The 18,871-nt window shown below is 37.0% G+C and overlaps 1 protein-coding gene across 1 annotated transcript in view; it reads left to right on the top strand.

Moving 5' to 3' along the window:
- The window catches only part of GABRA4 (gamma-aminobutyric acid type A receptor subunit alpha4), a 78,523-nt gene that overhangs the window by 10,427 nt on the left and 49,225 nt on the right, over nt 1-18,871 (top strand). The window contains exons 3-7 of the mRNA XM_069595026.1: nt 4,853-4,920; nt 5,845-6,065; nt 6,225-6,307; nt 8,645-8,788; nt 10,222-10,374. Of these exons, the coding sequence (XP_069451127.1) occupies nt 4,853-4,920; nt 5,845-6,065; nt 6,225-6,307; nt 8,645-8,788; nt 10,222-10,374 (669 nt within the window). The remainder of the gene's footprint in view (nt 1-4,852; nt 4,921-5,844; nt 6,066-6,224; nt 6,308-8,644; nt 8,789-10,221; nt 10,375-18,871) is intronic.

Raw genomic sequence — 18,871 nt, 5'->3', positions numbered from 1 at the left:
TTCCAAGAGAAGTAAGATTCACCTTTGCTGTTAAGGAGAGAAAAGACTCAGGCTGTAATAAGAAGAGCAAATGCATACAAAGAGCCGCAGGAATATAGTTTAGAAACTACTCATGAAAACAAAACAAGAAGAATAGGCATGTTATGTACTAGATAGAAAATTATATGTATGTTATTAATGGTGGATTTACTATTTAATGACATCATTAACATAGTAAATCTAGAATACGTCTAGTAGATCAACACAGGGAGGTTATAATTCTGGCTCTGGAATATAACATTTAACCTCTGTGAGCTCAGTTTCCATATCCATAAAATTCTCTTAAAATATCATTCCTGGAGAATATTATGAAGATTGAATGAAAGAGCATATGGGAAGAATTTAGTACCCTGCTTGGCACATGCAGGCATGCCTGCTTAGTCGCTCATTTGTGTCCGACTCTTTGTGACCTCATGAACTATAGCCCATTAGGCTCCTCTGTCCATGGGATTCTCCAGGTAACAAATCTGGAGTGGGTTGCCATGCCTTCTTCCAGGGGTATTCCCGACCTGGGGATCAAACCTGTATCTCTTGCATCTCTTGCATTGCAGGTGGATTCTTTACCATTGAGCCACCAGGGTAGCCCACTGGCACATAGTAGGCCTTAAATAAATACTAGTATCTTTGCTTATTGTTCTTCGGGAACAGCCCCATTGCTTGGGAGCCGTTCCACACATACATGCCCCTTGATTCGTCCACTCTCCATCCCCACTGCCAGTCTCCATCCCTACTGCCACATCCCTTGTCCAGGACACTGTCATCTGTCACCTGACTTAGTACAGCAGCCTCTTAGAAGAGATCTCTTCTGCTGGTTGTGTGTGTGTATGTTAGTCCCTCAGGTATGTCCAACTCTTTGTAATCCCATGGACTGTAGCCCTCCAGGCTCCTTTATCCATGAATTTCCCCGACAAGGTTATTAGAGTGGGTTGCCATTCCCTTCTCTAGGGGGATCTTCCCAACCCAAGGATTGAACATGGGTCTCCTGCATTGAAGGTAGATTCTTTACTGCCTGAGCCACCAGGGAAACCTTCTGCTCTTGCTTCCCTATAATTCAGTGTCCATACAAATGCCAGAGTGATTCAGAGCATATATTCTCCTTACATCAAACTTTTCAATGGTCTCTCAGTGATTAAGGAATACAAATCAAACTTCTTACTATAGCCTGTAAAAAGAGGCAGAACTGGACTGCCTATCAGAGGGAGAAATCTTGGGGGAAAAAAACAGGACAAATGATTAACCTCTGTATTCATTTGCTCCGGCTGCCATAACAGAGTGCCATGGACAGAGTGGCTTCAATAACAGCAAATTCATTTTTTTTCACAATTCCAGAAGCTAGAAACCCAAGATCAATGTATCAGCAGGTTGATTCCTTCTAAGCTCTTTCCCCTTGGCTTGTACATGGCTGTCTTCTCTTTGTATCTTCACATAGTTTTTCTTCTGTGTGGTTCTGTGTTCTACTTCCTCTTCTTACAAGGACACCAGTCATATTAAATTCAGGCCCAGCCTAATGACCTCATTTTAAGTTTATTCCCCTTGTAAAGACCCTATCTCAAAATATAATCACATTCTGAAGTTCTAGATGCTCAACATATGATTCTAAGAGAACATAATTCAGCTCATAACAATCTCTTTCCCTGGGATTTCTACAAGTTTAAGACAGTGAACTTAACATATAAATAAGTTGCTTAAAAGATACCACTTTCAGAATATGGATAGCGAAGGAGGTATTCTGTCCGAGTTTTTCCCCTTGAAGTTCTCTTACCTGAAATGCATTTTCTCAGTTTTTCCAGTGTCTTGGGATCATTCTTCAGCTCTGTTTGAAAGTCACTGCTTTGGAGATTGGGACGACATTGTAAATCAGCTATGTGCTGTGTGCTTAGTCGCTCAGTCATGTCTGACTCTTTGTGACTCCTCTGTCCATGGAGATTCTCGAGGGAAGAATACTGGAGTGGGTTGCCATGTCCTCCTCCAGGGGATCCTCCCAACATGGATCGAACTCAGGTCTCCTGCATTGCAGGTGGATTCTTTACCATCTGGGCCACCAGGGAAGCCCACTATACAGGAAATCAACTATACCTTAATAGAAAAATAGAATTTAGAAATTAAAAATAAGTCACTGCATTGAAAAGTGGCTAAAAAATCTACAGTGGCTTTCCCAGACTATTACCAGCCTGTTTTGTTTCTCTTATGAATGATAGCATTCTTTCATTTAATTTATTTCCTTATTATTTATTCTTTGACTCCCCCAGTAGCGTGTTAAGTACCCGAGGCAGGAAACTTCTGATTTACCACTGTAACACCAGAGCCTAGCATAGAATGGGGTACGTCAGGTGGTCACTCAATAAATGTTGAATGAATGGGTGTCCAAATGCAATTTTTTACCAATTATATATTTTTAGGTTCTCATTCAATCTCAAAGACCTTTTCTATCGTGTAAAGTAAATACTCAATAATGTCAAATAATCAAGGTTGTAATTCTGAACATAAAGCATTTTTCAAGAATCATTGAAAAAGTAACAATGTTATGTCAGAATTTGAAAAGATTCATTATCATGGAATCATTATAACTTTAAGAATTAGCATAAACCCACTCACCTTAAAATAAATGTATAAGGAAAAATATGATTGGCTTAATCCCTCCCTTTCCTACCTTTCCTGCATGTCAATAGAACACCTATAGTATTAATGTTTTACAGGACACAGTTAGCTAAATAAATACTGTTCTAGGAAACAGATAAATATTTTCTGTGAACTAAAGTGAATAGCGTCACCTAGGAACTTGTTAGCAATGTAAATTTTCAAGCCCTGCTTTAGACCTACTTTACAGCAAGTCTGAGGTAGGCTCCAGCCATGTGTGCTTTAATAAACCTTCTGGGTGGTTCTGATCCAGTTCAAGTTTGAGAACCAGTTTCCTAAGTTGATCTTCAAAGTAACTGAATTTCTCAAGATTCTCATCAAACAGTCTCATTGTCAAGATCTACTCAGCCTTAATTGTTCTGGGTAACTTACTCTTTGTCCTGACTTGCACTGAAGTAATGTTTTTAACACTTTAGCAATTGTCCTTAAGAAACTAGCGGAGTGATTTCTCTCACTTTTGAATTTTTTTGAATGAAATCTCCATCTACTAGGGTTTGACACACATTCTTTGCTTCCTGGATTACCTGTCTATTCCTGAAGCACTTTGGCTTTCATTAGCTTATTACTATCATATTTTTGTTGTTGCTGTTTTCAATTTCTCAGTCAACTTCTCACACTTATTCTGTTTTTTTTTGTTACTTTTTAAAAAATGAAAAAAATTTTAAACATTTTAGAAAATGTTATTTTTACAAAATGAAAACTCATGGCAGATCAGCGTGATTTATACATTTTCTCTCACTGTACTTCCAAAAGATATATTTTTCTTTGGATACTTATTCAAGAAAGAATTTTCTTTCTCCTTCAGACTACTTTTCTTTCTGTGGTTCAGTTTTCACCATGTAGAGGGAGAAATACTCTCACTTGTTTCATGAAGATAACTTTAGACCTAGAACATAAAGCTTTTCCAATTGCTCTGTGTCCTTTTTGGCATAAATCCAATTGCCTACCCAGTATTCAAGAGAAACAGTCCATCTTGATAACAGATGTTGTTCTTTCCAGTATGGAATAGGTAGCCCCTGGCCATCCAGTGTTATAAACTATCATATAAGAAATGATGTTCAAGAGTGCAGCAATTTAAAATTTTTATTAGTAATTAACATTGCTACTATGTACAATAATAATTACTATCATTATTGAGCATGTTATGTTCTGGAGACTGGAACAAGTGATTTACATGTATTATTTCAGCTAATACCCATTAAAACCCCCTCTGTATCTGATGATATATGACTTGACCAAGATCATGCAATTAGAAACTATTAGAGCCGAATCTGAGCTCCGGAATTTCTCATTTTAAGCAACATGCTAAACCTGGATTGCAGCAGTTTCCTCTGTCTATAATCTGTGTCAACCCTATTGTCATGATGCTCCCATATTTTGCTTCTGCCAAACACACCCATATACTTGTTCCTGAAACAGTCTTATTTAGATGTAGGAAAGAATCTCAATAGCAAAGAAAAGCTAATACTTGATAAATACTTTCATGAAAGTGTAACTGTGTTCAGGGTTTCATAGGAGAAATTTCCTCTGATTCCCATCAATAGTCTTGTCTGATAGGTAAGGTTGCTGTCATTGAGGAGTTAAGTAACATGCCCAAGATCACAGAACAAGTAGAAGCCAGAACATACATGGGTTTGACTTTTAGGAGAGCTTGTTTTTGATCCTAATTACCAGTGGATGATCTTCCTATTGTTAAAAGTCACCTCAATCATTTTTGTGTTTATTTACCAATATCCTCAACTCACTGAAAATGTGTTCCTTATAGCCATTATGGTTTTTCTCTACCTCACTCTTGTGGTTAAGTTCCCTCTTTTTAACAGCTCACTTCTTTACTAAAAGCCAATCAGATGATGGGCTATAAAAAAAATCACAAAGGCTAAAAGCTTTTGTTCCCTGCACTGCCTTGTTGTAACAGTGCCCAGGGGTGATGTATCTTTGAAGAACGAAGAATCGCAGTAAGTAATTGGGGTTTCTTTTTGTCCTGTAAGTAAATATTGCTTTCTAGTTTTGTTGTTCTTTTGTCTACATTTTTTTTGGAGAGATACATAATCTTACTGAAAATATAAGATGCTTGTAAAAACATGATTTATCTGTCTTTACTTTTTAATAATCAAATCCTCCTTACCTATAGGATTGGTAATTATCCTTTCACACTTGTTTAATTCATGCCTACTAGGTCCCGTTACAGAAGTGAAAACTGACATATATGTCACTAGCTTTGGACCTGTTTCTGATGTTGAAATGGTAGGTATTTGGAAAATTAAATGTACTTTTTGAGGTTTGGAGAAAATATGCAGAAAAGAGGGCAATTAACATTTATCTTATAATAGATTACAGAGCTAGAAAGTGAAAGAACAGCCTAAAAAGTTTTAAAATGTGAGACATTTAATTTGCATTTCAGCTGTAATATTTGAGATTTTTTTCTGGTTTGGAGTCATTCTCAACAAAGAAAAGAACGTTCTGTCCCCACAATACAATGTTGTATGTAATATTTTTTCCCTTAGAAAATTATTGCGGAGGAGAAAATTAGAGAGTGTAATTAGTTTTGGTATGAAACTATCTTATAGTCCTAATTGCATTTAGAATTCCTTGTTGGCCCACTTGCTCACCACCCCTCCTCCCACTTTCATAGAACATCAAGCCCTGGTCAGGATAAATTCAGTTTTGCTTTCTAATATTAAATATTTTCAGTTTTCAGGTCAAAGAAATGACCCTAGTGAACGTTAATAAATTCTGTGAATATAAGATTTCTCTTTTACATACTTTACATACTATACTTTGTCTTAAAGAGATGCCTACAATTTTATGATTAATTATGCAATGTTATTTGTTACATGTTAGCTAATTTTGTCACTTGATTTAAAACAAAGTACAACTGTAATTACTGGTGGCTGGCAGTTTTATTAAATTAGAGTAATTTTTCTTAAATGATTAACATGTATGATAATGTATTTATCTAACAAATGTAGAAGATTAACATATCAGATGGACATAACATGTTTTAATTGCTGACACTCCTTTTGCTCCATTGATTAAAAAAAAATTTGCTTCTATTTGTTTTTATCTGGGGTAGTCTTTTCTGAGGGCCAATCTAGAATTTAATGCATTTTTCTGCATATTTATGTGTAATCATCTGTGATTGAATATGTCACAAACTAACTTCCCTAGGAATACACAATGGATGTGTTCTTCAGACAGACATGGATTGACAAAAGACTAAAATATGATGGCCCGATTGAAATTTTGAGATTGAACAATATGATGGTAACAAAAGTATGGACTCCTGATACTTTCTTCAGGAATGGAAAGAAATCTGTCTCACATAATATGACAGCTCCAAATAAACTTTTTAGAATTATGAGAAATGGCACAATTTTATACACAATGAGGTAGTCATTTTTTAAATTTTTTAAACTGCTTTTTCTTTCTTCCCTTCCTTCCTTCCTATCTTTCTTTTTTCCTTTCTTTCTTCCTTCTTCCTCACTGAGGAATCTATAAAAATTTTTTTTAAGTTTTGATTTTATTTAATTGCCTTTTTTTGATCATAGACTCACCATAAGTGCAGAATGTCCCATGAGATTGGTGGACTTTCCCATGGATGGCCATGCCTGCCCTTTGAAATTTGGGAGTTGTAAGTTACAATCAGATTGTGGTTAGGATTTATGATTACCTTATGCAAGCTGATGTTTTTGTATGTTCGTGATTTTCCATAGTCTACCATTTAAATCATTGTCCATGACAATGATTTGTCCAAGGTTTGATTTTTAAGAGACAGTTTATTACCTAATATATTTAAATTAAGAGGTAAAAACAACCCCTTTTCCCTCACCAGAAGCAAACATTATTTCTATTTGCTACCTAGATAGCCTAGGTAGATTGAGTCACAGTTACTAGGTTGGTGATCAGTGGTGAAATTTAGGGACCACTGAACTCCTTGTGTCGGTAGTGTATCAGAGAAAGAGTAAATGATTTTTTTCATTTTTAAAATTGAACAGCTTCGGTTACAAGCAGAAACCTTAATGGCAGACTTGATAAAAGAAAAAGAAGGTTCAGGGCTTCCTGACATGACATGGGTTAGAATAACATAAGCAGCACTATTAGTATAAAAATGGCTGAAGCATGACCGACACAGATTAGGAGGGATGGTCTATATGTAGGCAGAACAAGATAGTATAGTACCTTATGGACTACACTAATTAGTTTGGATATTGTTCTAAGTGCTATTGGATGCCTTTGGAAGGTTTTATTAAGGGTGGTTGAGAAAGGACTTTACCTAGATTAGAGCTATCTTGAGTGAAATTTAAATTATGATAGTACAAATAGTTTTCAATTCTGGCCCCAGTAAGATCACGCTTTCTGTTCATTCTAGGGAGAATGGATTGTAGAAACACAGAAGAGCTGGAGGCTGTGTCTTAATAGATGGTTGGTGGTGACATAGACTAGATTATAGTATCAGAGGAGGTGTAAGACACGTGGATTTGGGATATTTTGTGGTGGTGAAGGCAAAAGGATGAAACGAATGGGTAGGAACAGAATAAGGAATCTCTTTTACCCAAGCTCCCCTCTCAGAGATGTCAGCAAAATGTGCTTGCCTCTTCTCACGTCTGCCTCAAATATTTGACTCAATCAGAATCTACCAAAAATAGATGCTGACTTTTACTATTGCTTCAGATTCTCAGTCACAATGATTGTGAAACTGTTGCCTGCTGTTATTATTGCTTATTGCTTAACTTAATGAGTCTTGGCAGTCACCATTCTTTTTATAACCCTCAGTAATCACAATATTCAAGTCGGGTTAACTTGAAACTAGAGTGAGTCCTTTGCTTTCCAACCAGTGATTTGATGAGAAAAGATAAAAACAGAAAAATACACGGACAGAAAGGATACCTGACTTAAAACATCAGGGACAGGGTCTTAGCATTCTGAGGCTTTAAATGTATGATTTAGTCATGAATATACTTCAGAAGATAAACCTTGAGACCTGATTGCACACCACTAAATGACAACACAAGCCTTATAGCTTGTTTTGCAAAGTCCTTTGTAGAGATAGTCTTCCTAGGTACTAACCTGTTTGCAGAATTAAACATTTTCACTGAGGGCCTACTGTGCTCTAGCCATTTTAGGAATCTTTGCAGAGGGCAGCACACAATTCATCTTGGTTCTTTTGAACTCATTTGTGTGTGAGCCAAGCTATCTGTTCTGGATAGGCTGGTAAGCAAGCAGCTGGTCTCCATGTGCACTGAACACCAAATAATAGAAAATGGGCTTGAATTGCCGCCGGGAGGGATTTGCTGAAGATGGAAGGGGAAATGTTCTGATTGTAAGAGTTTAAAGGTAGAGGAATTGGTTGTGTAAGTATGTTCCCTGGAGAGCTTTACAAACTGCATAGCCAGTTGTTACCCGCAGAATGGTTCCGGAACAGCATGGGTATTGCCCAGAGGCAGAGTCTGGAATAGGTGACCCATGGAGAGCACTTCCAAAGTAGGATTTGCTTTTTGTTTTTGTTGTTGTATTATTATAGGCAGCATCTGGTATGTTTCTAATTGAGAGAGCTGCATGAGGAAGGAAGATGTTCATAATAATCAAGTATTAGAAGTGAGCTAGAAGGGAAAGGAATAGCAGTTGGATAGTACTTTGGGTGGGGGATATTCTGCTTTTCACCTGTTTATCCTATTAGTATGGAAACATATCCAAGGGCACTGATGCATAGATCTCATTTTAGTTGCCTTAGTTTTAGTCTCTTGTCCTGTAAACCTTTGGCATAAAAATGAGAAATATGCCCAGTTGCAAGACTGCTTATTTAATCTCTACAGTTTTCTCAATCTTAAACATGTTTGAATAAATCATAATGATTCTTGTTTTCATTTATTCCATCTTTCTTGAACATGTGTAATATTCTTAATCACTGACTGTCAGTACAGATGGAAAAGGAGCCCTGACTCTGACCACCTTCTCTACTGTCCTCCAGATGCCTATCCGAAGAGTGAGATGATTTATACCTGGACGAAAGGTCCTGAGAAATCAGTAGAAGTTCCAAAGGAGTCTTCCAGCTTAGTTCAGTATGACTTGATTGGGCAAACCGTATCAAGTGAAACTATCAAATCCATCACGGGTGAGACATTCAGTAATTTAAACCAATGTGCAACTTGGTACTAGTTTCTTCATTGAAATATCTTGTGTTTTCAGGGTCCAGATAAAAGTTTCCAGAAATAGAGTTGATGCATAGCTCACAGCTGAGAATTCTCTTTCTTTATGTTTAAATCTTGTTTTAGTTTAAAATAAATTCTGAGTTGGTGAGATGCAAGAAATGAGCTGGTTTTCTTTTTCAGAAAAAAAGTCAATGATCAAATATATCAAAACTATTTTCAACAGAATTCTCAGGTAGGAAATCTGATCATTGATTTTTTGAACACTGAATTTTCTGTTTTTTAGTACTTTCCCCAAATCTATTTTTTTCATCAGAAAAAAAACAATTTTTGTGGTGCTACTTACTTTATCCTTTTTTCAAAAGTAAAGGCAAAATATAAAATTTAATTATAAAATATTATAAAGGCATATATTAAAGCTATCATGTGAGTAGATGGATGATTATTATTGAGGATTCTTAGTCTGTATTTGTTTTGGGGATGTGAATGGAAAGAATCATAGGACTTAGTTTTTGTTATATTCAGTGGAAGAAAAATAGCTGATTATTGCTTGTTCTTAAACTATTCCTTATGTATGTGTATCACCAGGAAAAATATTTTTTGAAAACATTTATTTTCCAGCCTGTAAGTGGTATTAAAAACAAGTTTTGGGAAGATTTGAGTCTTCAGTCTGAGGATAAGGCTACTGCTTCCTGAGTTACTTTCTTAACATGTTACTTTCAGATGTAATATTAAAAATTTTATCAAGAGCTACAAGAAATCTTATGATATATTTACTTACTATCTTTTTTAGGTTTTTGTCTAAATGCTAATAAAACATACCTGAACTCAGGGATGTTATGGATGGGTCTATATTTTATTTATTTTCACATATATCGCATTTAGAAAGAAAATTTTTTCCTGAAACTAAAACAGTAAGGAACCTTTCTCTAAGTGTATATGTATATACAATGTATAGCTGTGTATTACAATTCTTTCTAAAATGTGGCTTTATATTTTCATACAGGTGTGTGTATTTTCATGTTTTTTTCCTAGTGATTTTCCATAAAATTAACTCTAAATTCTGCTCTTAAAAATGTTGAAAATGAAGACTAATTGCTTTTGCAGTGTTAGATCTTTAAAATAGAAAGCACTGTAAGAATTTTTATAAAATTATAGCCCAACTTACTAAATTGCTTAATCACGATATAACAACAGAAATGTTTTTCTATGTAATGATGCTCAGTATTGTTTTCCCCTTGTTGGGAACTTCATATTTCTCAATGCTTGTACTGTCATGCAGAGCAAATACTTTCTTTGCCTAGAATACGGTTTGTTAGTTTGAAATATGATTATAAAACCATTGAATATTTGCTCACAGAACATTAATATAACCATTTTCCTCATGCTTCGTTCACAGGTGAATATATTGTTATGACGGTTTACTTTCACCTCAGACGGAAGATGGGTTATTTTATGATTCAAACATACATCCCATGTATTATGACAGTAATTCTTTCTCAAGTTTCATTCTGGATAAATAAGGAATCAGTTCCAGCTAGGACTGTATTTGGTAATTATAATTCATTTCTTGGTTATTTTTGTCCATATTACATTTTGATTGTGATTCATGGGACTAGCCTTTAGATATTATCTCTGAGAAAATATTAAACAGTAATATATCTGGCTGTGCTAAGTAAAGAATCACATAAGATTTCATTTTCATCAGCTAATACAAAGTAATAAAGCTTGAGAGGATAAGTGCATTCCATTCCTTCCTTTGGGTCCCCATCAGATTTCCTTTATTGTGAACTGGCAGGTGAAGACCAAGTGTAAATCTGGATACAATTTCACTGTGGGTGATATTCTTGGGTGCCTAGTTTAATGCTGTGTAATTGAATTAAAATCATGTCTAGGTGTTAAAATGAAATGCACTGGGAGCTTAAAATAAAAGTCATGGATGAATGAATATGAAAGCCTTAGAAATATTTGCCTTTTAATGAAGAGGAACAAAAGGTTCAAATGCATTGAATTGAAAGTATTATATGCTTAGTTTGTTAACTCGTTGTAGTCTATCTACACAGTATTTTCTGAATATGCCACATTTTTTCTTTTTGTTTATATACTAGCTTCCTATATATCATTCATCATTGTATCAAATCCAGAACACTTGAGTTTTAATTTTTTTTTTGTTAATAAGCCTTTGCATATCAGCCATGCTTTTGGCTGATTGTACAATATTACAATTAGTTATAATGATATTTAATTTAATATCTCTCTATTCTTTTTCTATTGATTGTGAGTGGAAAAGGCATTCAGTTGTAGGACAAAAAAGAAAATGATCAGAATTGCTCTGGAATGGAGATATAGTCCCCATGAGAGATGCCAACTTCCCATTGCTTTTTTCTCTTTGGTAGAAAGTCAGACTGAAGCCATGATATAATACCCCTCATCACACAAAAGCTGAAAGAATGCTGGTAAGGAGTAACTGAAGAGCATGGGAACTTCTTACCCGACCCCGATCCATTGAGATGCTGAGGGCCATCTTAGTGTTCTCAGGTGACCTGAATGTGGGGACATATTCCATGGACACCCCCACCGCTTTAAGCTTAGGTTCACTCAAGAAGGTTTTGGAATCCTACTGGGGAAACTCTTAGAGGAGGGTTAGTGCTCCGGGCAGAGTGTGAACCAAGAAGGCATTGAGCAGGGGTAGTGGGACTGTCTACTTCACAGAGTTGCGAGGGTTCAATTAAAGAATAACTGCACATTGCAAGTGTTGAAAAAGTTCAGCTATTGAAAACAGATGGGAAAATGAAAGAGAGAAAACAACGTAGTGAAGTTTATTTTCCAGTAGGTCAGGTTTTAAAACCCACTTCTGCCACTTATATTCTCCATCCATAAAATTGTGATAACACGTCTCTCCTTCCTAAACTAGTGAAGGTTTAGAATAATGTGTGGTACTCATTACAGGGTATACAGCACAGTAGGCACATATTGTTACTCCCAGATATTCTATTATACAGGGGAGAATAATTTTGCTTTGACTTTGTTGCCTTAATTATTAACTGTTTTTAAAAGAAAACATGCAACTTTCCATTATGTAATGCCAACACTCTGCTAAATTCTTTTTTTTTAATTGAAGTACAGTTGATTTGCAACATTGTGTTCAGTTCAGTTCAGTTGCTCAGTCGTGTCCGACTCTTTGTGACCCCATGAACCACAGCACGCTAGGACTCCCTGTCCATCACCAACTCCCAAAGTCTACCCAAACTCATGTCCATTGAGTCAGTGATGCCACCCAACCATCTCATCCTCTGTCGTCCCCTTCTCCTCTTGCCCTCAATCTTTCACAGCATCAGGGTCTTTTCAAATGAGTCAGCTCTTCGCATGAGGTAGCCAAAGTATAGGAGTTTCAGCTTCAACATCAGCCCTTCCAATGAACACTCAGGACTGATCTTCTTTAGGATGGACTAGTTGGATCTCCTTGCAGTCCAACACCACAGTTCAAAAGCATCAATTCTTTGGTTCTCAGCTTTCCTTATAGTTCAACTCTCACATACATACATGACTACTGGAAAAACCATAGCCTTGACTAAACAGACCTTGGTTGACAAAGTAATGTCTCTGCTTTTTAATATGCTATCTAGGTTGGTCATAACTTTCCTTCCAAGGAGTAAGCGTCTTAATTTCATGGCTGCATCACCATCTGCATCTGTGATTTTGGAGCCCAGAAAAATAAAGTCAGCCACTGTTTCCACTGTTTCCCCATCTATTTGCCATGAAGTGATGGGACCAGATGCCATGATCTTTGTTTTCTGAATGTTGAGATTGAAGCCAACTTTTTAACTCTCCTCTTTCACTTTCATCAAGAGGCTCTTTAGTTCTTCTTTGCTTTCTTCCATAAGGGTGGTGTCATCTGCATATCTGAGGTTATTGATATTTCTCCCAGCAATCTTGATTCCAGCTTGTGCTTCTTCCAGCCCAGCATTTCTTATGATGTACTCTGCATAGAAACTAAATAAGCAGGGTGACTATACAGCCTTGATGTACTCCTTTTCCTATTTGGAACCAGTCTATTGTTCCATGTCCAGTTCTAACTATTGCTTCCTGACCTGCATACAGGTTTCTCAAGAGGCAGGTCAGGTGCTCTGATATTCCCATCTCCTTCAGAATTTTCCGCAGTTTATCGTGATCCACACAGTCAAAAGCTTTGGCATAGTCAGTAAAGCAGAAATAGATGTTTTTCTGGAATGCTCTTGCTTTTTTGATGATCAAGCGGATGTTGGCAATTTGATCTCTGGTTCCTCTGGCATTCCTAAAACCAGCTTGAACATCTGGAATTTCACAGTTCACGTACTGCTGAAGCCTGGCTTGGAGAATTTTGAGCATTACTAGCGTGTGAGATGAGTGCTATTGTGTGGTAGTTTGAGCATTCTTTGGCATTGCCTTTCTTTGGGATTGGAATGAAAACTGACATTTTCCAGTCCTGTGGCCATTGCTGAGTTTTCCAAATTTGCTGACATATTGAGTGTAGCACTTTTTCAAATCTTTTAGAATTTGAAATAGCTCAACTTGAATTTCATCACCTCCACTACCTTTGTTCATAGAGATGCTTTCTAAGGCCCACTTGACTTCACATTCCAGGATGTCTGGCTCTAGGTGAGTGATTGTACCATCATGATTATCTGGGTCATGATCTTTTTGTACAGTTCTTTGTGTGTTCTTGCCACCTCTTCTTATCTTCTGCTTCTGTTAGGTCCATACCATTTCTGTCCTTTATTGAGCCCATCTTTGCATGAAATGTTCCCTTGGTATCTCTGATTTTCTTGGAGAGATCTCTAGTCTTTCCCATCTTGTTGTTTTCCTCTATTTCCTTGCATTGATCTCTGAGGAAGGCTTTCTTATCTCTCCTTGCTATTCTTTGGAAATCTGCATTCAAATGGGTATATCTTTCTTTTTCTCCTTTGCTTTTCTCTTTTCTTCTCTTCACAGCTATTTGTAAGGCCTCTCCAGACAGCCATTTTCCTTTTTTGGATTTCTTTTTCTTGGAGATGGTCTTGATTCCTGTCTCCTGTACAATGTCAAGAACTTCCGTCCATAATTCATCAGGCACTCTGTCAGATATAGTCCCTTAAATCTATTTCTTACTTCCACTGTATAGTCATAAGGGATTTGATTTAGGTCATACCTGAATAGTCTAGTGGTTTTCCCCACTTTCTTCAATTTAAGTCTGAATTTGGCAATAAGGAGTTCATGATCTGAGTCACAATCAGCTCCTGGTCTTGTTTTTGCTGACTGTATACAGCTTCTCCATCTTTGGCTGCAAAGAATATAATCAATCTGACTTCGGCCATCTGGTGATGTCCATGTGTAGAGTCTTCTCTTGTATTGTTGGAAGAGGGTGTTTGCTATGACCAGTACATTCTCTTGGCAGATCTCTATTAGCCTTTGCCCTGCTTCATTGTGTTCTCCAAGGCCAAATTTACCTGTTACTCCAGGTGTTTCTTGACTTCCTTTTTTGCATTCCACTCCCCAATAGTGAAAAGGACATCTTTTGGGAGTGTTAGTTCTAGAAGCTCTTGTAGGTCTTCATAGAACTGTTCAACTTCAGCTTCTTCAGCATTACTGGTTGGGGTATAGACTTGGACTACTATGATATTTAGTGGTTTGCCTTGGAAATGAACAGAGATCATTCTGTCATTTTTGAGATTTCATCCAAGTACTGCATTTCGGACTCTTTTGTTGACCATGATGGCTACTCCATTTCTTCTAAGGGATTTCTGCCCACAGTAGTAGATGTAATGGTCATCTGTGTTAAATTCACCCATTCCAGTCCATCTTAGTTCTCTGATTCCTAAAATGTTGACGTTCACTCTGCTATCTCCTGTTTGACCACTTCCAATTTGCCTTGATTCCTGGAGAAGGCAATGACACCCCACTCCAGTACTCTTGCCTGGAAAATCCCATGGACGGAGAAGCCTGGTAGGCTGCAGTCCATGGGGTCACGAAGAGTCGGACACGACTGAACGACTTCACTTTGACTTTTCACTTTCATGCATTGGAGAAGGAAATGGCAACCCACTCCAGTATTCTTGCCTAGAGAATCCCAGGGATGGGGGAGCCTGGTGGGCTGCTGTCTATGGGATCGCACAGAGTCGGACACAACTGAAGCGACTTAGCAGCAGCAGCAGCATGGACCTAACATTCCAGATTCCTATTCAACATTGCTCTTTACAGCATTATTACAACATTATTAAAACATTGTGTTAGTTTCAGTTATATAGCACAGTTACTCAGATATATATATGTAGCTGCTGCTAAGTCGCTTCAGTCGTGTCTGACTCTGTGTGACCCCATTTACGGCAGCCCACCAGGCTCCCCCATCCCTGGGATTCTCCAGGCAAGAACACTGGAGTGGGTTGCCATTTCCTTCTCCAATGCATGAAAGTGAAAAGTGAACTCACTGAGTCGTGTCCAACTCTCGGCAACCCCATGGACTGCAGCCTACCAGGCTCCTCCGTCTGTGGGAGTTTCTAGGCAAGAGTACTGGAGTGGGGTGCCATTGCTTTCTCTGATATATATGTAGACCTATATATAAATATATATGTACATTTTTTAAGATTCTTTCCCCTTATAGATTATTACAAAATACTGAGTATACAGTAAATCTTTTTTTTTTAATCTGTCTATTTTATGTATGTAGTGTGTATGTTAATCCCAAACTCTTCAAGTTGTTCCTCCCACATCTTCTTTCCCCTTGATAACCATAAGTTTCTTTTCTGTCTATATGCCTGTTTCTGTTTTATAAATAAGTTCATTTTTATCAGTGTTTAGATTCTACATGTAAGTGATATCCTATTAATATATAGTTTTCTTTCTCAGTCTGGTTTACTTCCACTCAGTATGATAATCTCTAGGTCTGTCTGTGTTCCTGACAAAAGATTAATTTGCTAAATGCTTGGTGTTTATTGTCTCATTAAGTGCAGTGATCACTCAGTTAACCTTGGCTGTATATATCATATATAAAGACAGCCTGACTGGGCAGCAAGTTAGGGGCTGAGAACCAGGTCAAAGTCCCTTAACTTTCCCTTGCACAAATAATATTAATGTTTCAGGAACTATCATCATCGAAAATAAAAATCACTTCCACATGTATTATCATCTTTATCCTATGCTCCTAAATAATTTCTGCAACAGAAAATATTGCCCCATTAATGCTGCCTTTGATTAAGAGGCATCCACGTCAAAAAGTGCAGACTCTGGAGCAAGATGGCCTAGGTTGTAACCTAAAGTCTACTATTTATTAGCTGTGAGCCTTCAGTGAGTTATTTCTGCCTGTTTCCTCAAGTGTTACAACAGGGTGAATTGTCACTACTGCATAAGGTTGCTGTGAGGATTCGATGAGTTTATTTGGATACAAAGGCTACCACAGTGAATACTGTTTTTAGTGTCATTGACTATTATGACAGTCCATGCTGCTATCTCTCTCATTTTGAGACTCACTACTTGATACTATCATGTGAATGTTCTCTTTATTTTATAGTTATTGTGATTGGTTGATGAGCTTTGAATGCCTTCTTGGTTGATTACAAACTCATAGCCACTGTTCTGTCTCATTTGTCCCCCAATAATAGAATTTCCAGTGGTATGGTTGGGGGGTGGAGAGCCTTAGTTATAGCTGTGTCCATCCAATATTTCCTATCCAGATGAGCTTGCATAAGGACATTATGTATCATACAGTAAGGATATTGCTGCTGCTGCTGCTAAGTCGCTTCAGTCGTGTGTCCGACTGTGTGAGCCCATAGACGGCAGCTCTGGTAACACTAATAATAATGATAATAAAATTTGCCATGCACTGACAGAGATCATCTTATTTACTCTTCAGAATAACTCAGCAAGTTAGGCATTAGTAATTTTATATGGATAAGGATATAGACACAAAGAGATTAAGAAACTTGTATAAAATCATATATTGAAGTGATAAACCCAAAACAACTTCTGCCTAACTTTGAGAACTCCCTCATGTCCACTCTGCCATTCTGTCCTTATGTGGTGGGGGTGGGGGTCGGGGAGACAGTCTGGGGACCTGGGAGCTTGTGGATGACTTCAGAGCTGCTGAGTGGATGTGTATGGCTATGCGCTCTGCATACTTTGTGGGAACTCTTCCATTTGCTTCTGATTGTGCTCAGGCACCAAGATACTGGTTTGGATTGACCAGGAAAATTATGCCCAATAATGAAGTCTTCTAAGACCTAAGATGTGCCAGAACAGTAACTATTTAATTGTTTGTTGAGATTTTTGATGGTATTTTTTTAAGGAAGTTAAGTTTTAAGTATGTGGGGAGCGGGGAGTGAACAGTCTATTTCATATGAGATTCAAATAAAAAGAAATAATTCTGGGCTAGCATTTATCTGTCCCAATTCTCATTTTTCTCTTTACTCAAGAAAGAATTTGCTGAGTAAGAGATGTCACTCGAGATCACGTAAAAAGAAAAACTAATAAAAATTAGTGTAAATATAAGTAGAGTGTGCCAAATTCTTTGGAAATGTCTATCACTAAAGATGTACGCCTCTTAAGTTTTCTAATTATTCCAGTATAGTAAAACATGAAATGTGTGTAAATGCCAGCTGGCGTATCTACATCATTACTAGTTCATTTTCTAGGAGTAGCTAGCCCAAAATTCACTCCTGTGTATTGTCTTAGCCTACTCTTAAATGTCCTCTTCCAGCTCCTGGGCCAGCCAATATGGTGCATACTCAGCATTCTAAAAACGGGGCCTGGCATCAATATCGGAACTTGTTAAAAAAGTTCCATAGTTATTAAAGCATTTTCAGGGTAGATGTGGTGACCGATGTACTGTCTTCCTAGATGCAGAAGAAGCATGGCTTCTTATCTGAGAGGTTAGCGTCTGTTTGCTGTTTTGCTGGTGTCCATTTAACCAACTACTTCACCTAGACACAGGTGTAAAAAGCCCATTCCTGTCATGCTAGTTCTTTCTTAAAATTGAACTCCAGACAGAGAAACTTTTTAATGTCTAAAGGGATGGTAATTTCAAACACTCAGCCAACTATTTATGCCAGTTACTTTCTTAATTTTGCCAACAGTCATAAAATAGGGACCACAATATCTGAAAGACCTTTGTGCAAACTTTTAAATCAAGTGTACTCTAGACAGTAAAAAAGGAATGCAAAGCAGCCACATAGCCATACATTGTTGGACATATTCATCAACTTGGTGATCTACCCTCCTTAACAATCAGAAAGTCATTTTTGGATTCACAACCCAATAATTGCATTAATATTCTGCTTACTTGTCATTAATGATGAAATTCCTTCTCATACTGCAGGAGAGAAAAAGACCATTACTGCTTATCCTCAGGAGAAATTGTTCTATTACCAAAAAAATGTTCAAAGCAACATAGATAATCTGAAGTTGTTTATATTTGAGTTTCAGATTCCTTTTTGATTACATTATGGTCTCTGTAAAACTTTCTGATTTCTGAGTAGTATTCTTACTTACATGGCACTGTTTATATTTTATTTTCAAGCTCTTCCAGTATAATTTCTATGCTATTAGAGGAAATATACCTAATAAAGTTGTAGAACAGTTTTGAATTCGTAATAGGCCATTTAACTTGCTATGAATAAGAAGAAAACCTTTGATTTATATTTAAATTTTGCAGCTAGAATTTTTCAGAATTAATTTAGGGTTTATTCACTATCTCTCAATGACCATAGGGATGGTGCCATTTTCCGGGTCGCAGAGTTGGACATGACTGAGTGACTGAACTGAACTGAACTGAACTGAAAAACAAAAATAAAATAAAATAGAGTGTTTTGCCTATGTTCTCCTCTAGGAGTTTTATAGTTTCTGATCTTACATTTAGATCTTTAATCCATTTTGAGTTTATTTTTGTGTGCGGTGTTAGAAAGTGATCTAGTTTCATTCTTTTACAAGTGGTTGACCAGTTTTCCCAGCACCACTTGTTAAAGAGATTGTCTTTACTCCATTGTATATTCTTGCCTCCTTTGTCAAAGATAAGGTGTCCATATGTGTGTGGATTTATCTCT

The sequence above is a fragment of the Ovis canadensis genome, chromosome 6 (assembly GCF_042477335.2).
Source record: "Ovis canadensis isolate MfBH-ARS-UI-01 breed Bighorn chromosome 6, ARS-UI_OviCan_v2, whole genome shotgun sequence".
In the NCBI taxonomy this organism is placed as follows: domain Eukaryota; kingdom Metazoa; phylum Chordata; class Mammalia; order Artiodactyla; family Bovidae; genus Ovis; species Ovis canadensis.
The sequence above is the reverse complement of the archived record's forward strand: the minus strand, read 5'-3'. Positions and strand labels throughout refer to the sequence as shown.